Source organism: Thamnophis sirtalis, unplaced genomic scaffold (genome assembly GCF_051295495.1).
Source record: "Thamnophis sirtalis isolate CommonGarterSnake01/CBP01778 unplaced genomic scaffold, rThaSir2_p1.2 scaffold_8, whole genome shotgun sequence".
In the NCBI taxonomy this organism is placed as follows: domain Eukaryota; kingdom Metazoa; phylum Chordata; class Lepidosauria; order Squamata; family Natricidae; genus Thamnophis; species Thamnophis sirtalis.
Genome location: NW_028261388.1, coordinates 12,564,029 through 12,572,832, shown reverse-complemented (window position 1 = coordinate 12,572,832; position 8,804 = coordinate 12,564,029). Strand labels below are relative to the sequence as shown.

At 41.9% G+C, this 8,804-nt stretch overlaps 1 protein-coding gene across 1 annotated transcript in view; it reads left to right on the top strand.

The window, feature by feature from the left end:
- Positions 1–412: 412 nt before the first annotated feature.
- SESN3 (sestrin 3) overlaps positions 413–8,804 on the top strand; it is a 79,095-nt gene continuing 70,703 nt past the window's right edge. Inside the window, exon 1 of the mRNA XM_087721116.1 lies at positions 413–652. Within this exon, the coding sequence (XP_087577242.1) occupies positions 530–652 (123 nt within the window). The 5' untranslated portion in view covers positions 413–529. The remainder of the gene's footprint in view (positions 653–8,804) is intronic.

The following is an 8,804-nucleotide window of genomic DNA, read 5'->3' as shown; positions in this document are numbered from 1 at the left end:
TCCCCCCCGGGAGCCTGCAAAAGGGGGGCGTGACAGCCCTCGTGCGCGCGCGCTCTCCCCGGTTTCCCTTGACAGAGGCGCCTCTGGTTGGCTGGCGGCGAAGCCCAGCCCACCAAACCTCCAGCTGGACGGCACGCCTCCTCTCCGCCCCGCCCCTTTACCTTCTGGGGAGGAGGGTGTTCCACGCCCCCTCACTCGGAGACTGCCCGGAGATGAGGACGCGAGAGAAGCGTCCGGATTGGTCCGCGCTCTCCCGGCGTTTCTACTGGCCGGTCGGGGAGCGAGGGGGGCGTGGCCGGAGCGCGGCGATTGGCCGCGGCGGAGGGGTGTGCGCGAGAGGGGGAATGGCCGCGGCTGTTCCTGGGCTGGGGAAGCCGAGCGGCGCTGCTGGAAGGGGCGGGGGGAGGGGGCGGCGGCCGGAGGCGCTTCTGCTGGGGCTGCAGTCGCCGCTGCCGCCGGGCTCCGAAGGCAGCCGGACGTTGAGCCCTCCACCGCTTCCATCCTCTGCCCCCCGCTCGCCGGCTGCACCATGAACAGAAGCAGCGGCGCCACGTCGTGCCCTCCAACGGTCCCCGGCGACGGCCACAGCAGCGGGCACGGGCGCAGCGAGTGCCGCCGGGTCTGTAGCAACTGCCGGAAAGTCCTGAGGCAGGTGGGTCTGCCCTCTCTCTCTCTCTCTCTCTCTCTCCCCCCGACACGCTGTGGGGCTGCTCCGCCTTGGCTCGCCTTCCCCGGTGCCCTCCTTCCTGAAGCGCAGGACGACAGCGCCCATCCCCCGCGGCGCTGGCCGAGGATGACGGGTTATGTAGTTCTTCGGTCCCCCTGGGGATGTGGGGATCCAGCCAAGGGAAAGGCTGAGGGAAGGCGGCTGGGGCTGCTTGGCTCCGGCCACACCTCCTTTCAGAAGGGCTTTTGAGAGGGAAGCTGGGCAAGAATCGTCCTCTTTAAAAAAAAAGAAAAAAGATAATAATCTGTTATTGTTTTCGGGTTGTTTTGTAACGATTTCCTCAAAAATCTAGATATAGATACACATAAACATACACACGCAGGTACATGTGTGTATAGGTATGTGTATGTATATGTATGTATATATGTATATATGTTTGTATATATGTATATATGTTTGTGTGAGTGTATGTTATTTATATGTGTGTGTATACATACACACACTCCTGCTCCTCTGCTGCTTCATTCAGATATATGTTTACACAAATATAGGAGAAATTATACATACATACATACATACATACATACATACATACATACATACATACATATATATATATATATATATATATATATATATATATACACACACACATACATATATGTATTAGATCGCTAAGTTTTTTTTATAGCAATAAATGTGCACTCACATTTCCCTATATCTCTTCTCCTGGTTCAGGGATATAAATTAAGGTGCAGGCAATAAAAAAACACCTAGTGTTTTTGTGTCAAATTATGTGCTGTATTGCATGTTGTTTGGTAATGTTGCATTCCCATTGTGCCTTTCCTGTATGTGGTTGTGCTTCTGGTTTTGCCTTTTCCCAAACAAATGTGGTTTGTTTTTTTTAAAATTAAGACCTCACTTTTTTTTAGAGGAAAAGAGTTGGGGATAATGCATAAGAAAAACAGCTTTGAATAAAATAGTGCATAATACTTAGGAACACATATAGTAGGTAATCATGTTCATTAAAATCAAAAAATGAGTGGAGGAGATGTTCTTTTGATCATCTCTAAGTGATAACTTGATATCCAACTAGAATATAGGGCTTACTGTAAGTAAATATGGATGTAGGAATGGAGTCTTTGTGAATGCTAGTAATCCTTGCGCTAGTAATAAAATACAAGCAATGCTAGTAATCTTTATGCTGCAATAAAATACAAAAATAGATAATGGCTAAATAACTGTGAACACTGCAGTGCCTTCTGCACTTCCATCACAGAAAGATAAATGATATTTGTTGTGTCATAGATCCAAGTGCCAAAAACAGCAGATTCATGATTTGCAGGTTTTTTGAAAGCATACTGTGATTCATTTAATATCTTAAGATCAGCCTTCACCAATCTGGTGCCTTACAGATGGACCACAGTTTCTATAATCACCTTATATGGTCTAAGGCAGGGAAGGCTGTATTAAAAATTATCCATACATATCTATATTTCATCCAGTACTATAAGCACTTATAAATCCCACTGATTTCAGTTGGCGACTAAACTGACGTGGGTCATATTTTAATAACTATAATGTTTGTATTGCTGCATTTCTATTGGTTTTTTTTTACTATTGCTTTTCCCCACTATTATTTCAGTTCTGCTCTGTTGACCCTGAAGATTCAATCTTGGAAAAATTCAGAACAAATACTGTGACCAAGTTCTTTTGTTTAGATTGTGTATTCCTCTTTCAAAGCTTTGACCTCTACAGATATTGTCTCCTGTATCAATTTCTCCCTAGCATAATTGTGTGTGTGGAAATTTCACTGTATTTTTTTCATCTTAGCCTTCTTCCTTCATTATATAGTTATTGCTAATGAAAATGCTCTTAGACAATACTAAGATTTTGCATCTGATGAACTTTAACAAAGGACACTAAAGAACCAACACAGTCTTCAGAATTGATTGTTCCTGTGTTATCCATCACAATAATAAATTCCTTCTGATGGCAGAATAAAATTGAAAAAGTGAGGAATGGCTGTGGAGTGGGGTTGCTACAATCAGACTGAGTGATTTGTGTGTCTTCCAAATATTGTTTTCAACACAAGTCTTGGCGAAAATGGATATGTTTGTGCAGCTGATTGGTTATGCTCCATCAATGTTTTGTGAGATGTTTGTTATGTTGAAGTGTACAATTAAAGGAACATTCCTTACTCCCTGCATATCATCGGCTGGGTACATGCATTGCACTAGACCACAATGATGCAAACCATATTATACTCTAACTTGTTGTCTGAACCAGGCATTACATCATATAGTATATGGATCCAGTTGTTTGTTCAGTAAACCATAGTTTAGCAGACTGTAGCTCAGTTGATGTATAAATATGTTTATTGTATTAATAGCAGTAGAGGTAACTTTGTTTTTACTCTGTCCAAATAATAATAAATGTACTATAATTATTGAAGAAAATCTATGTGATTGTGAAGTCAACACTATCTTGATGGCATATAATCAGTTGAATAAAAACTTCTACATTGTAATTGATTGGACAAGAGAAATCCATGCATGCTGTCCATATCGGTGTTTTAATGTAATCATAAAAATACAAATCTAAGACATGCGTAGATTTGTCTTATCCAATTAATAAAAGTTGCCCTGAATTTAAATGGATCTATTATTTTAAATGTATGGAAGATTTTAAAAAGTACAAATTGTTAATATCTCGAGAGACATTTCCCACTGTTTTTTCCAAAGAGTCAATTTGCTGTTATTGTTCAGGTAGATGGTACCTAACCACTTATTTAATTTGCATTTTGAAACTCAATCTGGTTCTAAAAGTGAGCTACGCCACAATGTCACTGGTTTTCACTTAGCATGGTTGTATCATCCAAGTCCTTAATGCCTTGGGGAAATCATGATTGTCAGTGTGTTGTGTGAATTAGGGCCGTTCAATAAACCGTGGTAAACAAAATCATGTCTAAGCAGGGAAGGCTTCAAATTCTGGTAGATGGAGATTACAACTGGAATTTCAGGAACATGGCAGGCATTCTTCCAAAGTAACTGCTTGCGAGTAAAGTTTTCTGCTCATAAAATGTCTGCTCTGTAAATCCCCAATTTAGCAAACATCTTGCTACTTCCTCACACAAGTACCATCTATGTGGCTCCTTGCTTAGGCAACATTTATGCTTTTCAAGCAGGGGTGAGTAGTGTACCTGCATCAAATCACTGGAGGTATCCTTCACAATGTTTATTTCCAAGGAGATTTCTGGGGCCCATTTGGATTACAAAGACATTTTATAAATAAAAAAAGTCATGACAGAGGTTGACATTTTGTTTCCAGCATGTCAGCTTTTTATTTTTGGTAAAACAATTTCCCGGGAAGGCAAGTTGGTGGGCGCCAAGGAAGGGTGACTTTGAATCATCATGCGCACCCATGTGCAAGTTCATTCAAAGGAACAACGTATTTGGATTGCACCCTTTTTGTGTGATAGAAATACTGAGGAAAAGAACACTGTGCCCACCTTGAGCTCCTGACAAGGTGGGATATAAATCAAATAAATAAACCAAACACAATTTAATTTGTTTGCCAGGTGACCCTCAGGCAAAAGTCCCTGCAACTGTATCAACACTATATTCCATTAGTTGGCAATAGCAGCTACTTTGTTACAGTAATTAGAATATGGGTTATAGTATACACTGGAGGAACTTCGTTTCTAATCTTTGTACAGCAATGAAATTCACTGGTGATTCTTGTGCCACCTGTCTCCTAATTAAGCTTATCTTCCACTTCTCTGTGGAATACAGGCAGGCTGGGAGAAAAAATGTTAAGAACCCTGGCTAGCTTGTAAACTGGCACGAAGTTGAAACTCTCCAATTAAACTCCTACAAGGGACATTAACACAAGTAAGATTCTAAGCTAAGTAATGGTTGAACACAGGGGGAGGGGGGAGGGATAAGGAGGAGTACTTGACAGTAATGCTTGTTCCCAACTCTGTGTAAGTAAAGTCGAAGCCCTATAAACAATAAACCAAACTCTGTTAATGTCTGCTTTCCCCCTCCCCCCCCAAAAAAACCCCTTTAAAATTCTCACAGCACATTCTTAACAATATTAACATCCTGGTAATCTACTGGTTAGCAATATTCTGATCAGTTTATCTCTTAGTACATGTGGCTAACCGAATGCATTAGCTGAGATGTTTTTTATTTGTCTAGTGCAAATGAATTAAAACTGCTGAGCTGTGCAAAAGCATCAACTTACAGCAAAAGTTTTGTTTGCCATTGTTCTGATCTCTCTCTCTCTCTCTCTCTCTCTCTCTCTCTCTCTCTCTCTCTCTCTCTCTCTCAGAGACACAGGGGTGGGGAAAACCTCAAGTCTCACTTTGGCAACCTCTTTCTAATTATATCTTTGCACCATGATTTCTCTTGTAAATATGAAGAAACATGTAAGGCAAGGAGCTCAAATATTTGTGCTCTTTGTCCCAAAGCTGTTTCTTTCTCTCTCCCCCCCTTCCTCTGTGAGGCCAAGTGCCAATCAAAGTTGTTTTTCAAGCCATGAAATTGTAGAATTCTGTCTTCCGTTCTCCCGAAGGGTTTGGCTCTGGAAAACAGGCATGGGGGGGGGTAGTGGGATAAAACATTTTTTCTTTAAAAAGCTCTTCTGTAAGTAAGTGCTTTAGATTTATAAAAAACTGTATCCTATGCTAACCAATATCTATGTTTGCTATGTGTATTTACTTCTAGCTCTCCAGGCACTCGTATTAATGGATCATATTACACATCCTACTTGATCTTCCCCCCTCACCCCTTTTGCAACTTGTGAGAAATTTCATGAACTTGAGAAGCACAGAAATGTACAGCTGAATTCCAGTCTTGACTGAGTTTTCCCTTCACTAGAGGGTCTTCTGTCTTGGATAAGCTCCACCGTGCAGACAATGGAATAGACGTGTGAATTAGATCATCCCCGATTCAGATTTTATTTTAAAAATCCAGGTGCAGAGACCAGCGTAGGAAACTTGTACTATTGCTGAACTAGAAATCCCCGCAGTCTTCAAAAGTGACTAATGGTTTCTGGGAGTTGTAGCCGGGGTGGGCTTCAAAAATTGCAGCAACGGGCTCGCTGCCCCGTTGCTGCGTGGGCGTGGCCCTGGTGGGTGTGTCCTAGTTGACCTCCTGCACCATGATGGGGGGTGTGTGTTTTTTGCCCTCCCCAGGCTCTGGAGGCTTTCCTCAAGTCTCTGGGAGGGCGAAAACTGCTTCTCCCAGGCTCCAGAGGCTAGAAACAGGCCCATTTCTGGACTTCCAGAACCTCTGGTAGGCCCATTTCCTCCCCAACCCGAGCCACCACATGGCCCCTGCATTTACCTGGTTGTAGTTCACAAATATCTTAATGTCACAATTTACCTATTCCACTAAAGATATTCTTCTACACTTCCCCACACCAGTATGATGTGGGAAAGACAGGTAGTCCTCGAATTACAACCACAATTGAGTCCAAAATTTCAGTTGATAAGCGAGACATTTGTTAAGTGAGTTGTTAAGCCACGGTGGCGCAGTGGTTAGAGTGCAGTACTGCAGGCTACTTCCGCTGACTGTCGACTGCAATTTGTTATACCGTATATACTCGAGTATAGGCCGACCCGAATATAAGCCGAGGCACCTAATTTTACCACAAAAAACTGGAAAAGTTATTGACTCGAGTATAAGCCTAGGGTGGGAAATGCAGCAGCTACCGGTAAATTTCAAAAATAAAAATAGATACCAATAATGTTTTTGAATATTTATTTCAAAGAAAAACAGTAAACTAGCGGTGTATTCAATGAAATACTTCACTCACCTCATGATGCTGATGTCCCGCTGTGATGATGATGTCCCGTGCAGCCGCGGGAGCGATGTCCCGCCTCCTATGACACACGGCACAGTGATTCCTATCATTGGATCACTGTACCAGAGGAGGTGGGACATCGCTATGTGGCTGCTTTTCATAACAAGGAGGAGGTGGGACATCGTTGCAGAGCAGCAGGAGGGGGAGGAAGGGGAATCGTAAGACAGCCCTGCATTACATTAGAACGTGAGGAGGGGTGATGGTGCGGTGCGCGCTGCGCGGCAAACTGACACAGAGGGAGGGAAAACTCACAGGGGCACTGGGCCATTCACGAGTGTCACCCAGCGGCATGGCCCTGCCCCTTTTTCTCCTCCATTTCGGGCAAATTTTTCACTGACTCGAGTATAAGCTGAGGCGGCTTTTTTCAGCCCAAAAAGTGGGCTGAAAAACTAGGCTTATACTCGAGTATATACAGTACTAACAAATTTATCTATACTAAAGTTAAAAAAAAAATTCAGCCAGCCACTATGGTTACTGATAAAACATAAAGAGAGTTATAATAGGGAGGACCAGATTCTCCATTGTGGGCTAAATATACTTGAATAATACTATGTTATTAGTAAGTTTTACAGTTACACTAACTTTGCAGCTTTGAGATAAATGTTACCCTCTTTCACTTCATCACAAAGGGAATTTCAGAAATCATACTATCCTTGCCAAGATTATTTTGTGTTTAAGGGCAGCTGGATTGCATCCATAGTTTTATCAGAGCCAAAAATTACCAATCTTCAATCTTGGTAATCTTTTAAAAACATAGTATATATAAAAAGGTATACATCAATTAGAAATAGTATCAATCCTTACAACAATAGACATTGGTAGCCTGCCCTGTTTTCTAACGAAACTGTACCTTGTATACATTCCATGTTAATGTTTGTCTGCCTTTACTTCTTTTTAAAAAAAAATATAGATATTTTTTAAACAAGCAAACAGTAAATAGGAGATTTTAAAATTTGACATGTTTATTAACATTATTTTTTCTTGCCTCCCATTATCAAGGAAGATATAGCAACAAAAAAAAATGTAAAGAATCATTCCCAGATTTGGGAATTATAATGGTAAATATTATAAGAAGGAAAAGGCTAAAATGATTTTGAATAAAATGCTATAGGAAAAATAAAAATAAATATTTTGCCAAGGCTGAACCTTCTTATATCCAATCTTCTAATAAAAAAATTGAAGGCAAGATATTAAATGGTAGACACAAACAACTATCTTTATATGGCCTAGTAAAAAGCTGAGGAGCAAGCTTTTTACAAGACTTGAAAGAATGGACCGGCTGTACCAATTTTTAAAGAATAGATAACTGCTTAACTTGGACCACATCTGGATGAAATTTCTTTAGGGCTAGATTGCTTCTATTGAGGGAGCAGGATTCCCACATGGTTTTAAAAAATACCGTATTTTTCAGAGTATAAGACACACCTTTTTCCATCAAAAAAAGATGGATGCATCTTATACACTGAATATAGGATATTTTGCCTCCCGAAACACAGCCCCCTTCACCAAAATGACCATGCATTGCCTTTAGGAGCCTTGCAGAATGCTCCTGGGTGCTGGGGAGGGCAGAAATGAGCGAAAAATGGGCTGTTTTTCACTTTACTTACCCCAGCCCCCAGACTCTATGTATCCTAAAGGCTATGCCTGCCCTTTTTTGAAAAAAAAAAAAACTGGGCCCATTTTTGCAAAAAAGGGCCATTTTTGGGAGGTCTTATGGTGCGTCTTATACTTCACTGCGTCTTATACACTGAAAAATACGGTAATATGTAGACATTTTACCAGTTCAGAGTCAATAACTCAGGAATGGGATTCTACCGGTTTGGGCAAACCAGTAGCTCTGGCTATCAGCTCGGAGCAAACCGGTTCGATCAAGTGGGCCTACCCGTCCCTGCCCTTTACTTACCTATATCTTCTCAGCTGAGTCACGCGGCAGAGCGGATTGCCGCGCCTCAGCTGTTTTCCTTCCTAGCAGTAATGCGGAAGGTACATTTTCTCCAAACTGCGTGCACGAGCAAAGTGAGCGAGTGTGAAGTGCGCAGTCACCGAACCGGTTGTTAAATTGGTAGGATCCCACCACTGCAATAAGTCCAAGACCTAATCAATAAGGCAAAGATGAAATCTTTTGAGGCTCTTTCTTTGGAATTACCTCATTTGTTTCAGCATAGTTCTAAGTGAAATACGAAGATATTAGTAGACATATACTTGTGGTTCAGTGGTGGGTTCCGGATCCCATCGCAACTGGTATGCTGCAACGGGGCCAGGTGTC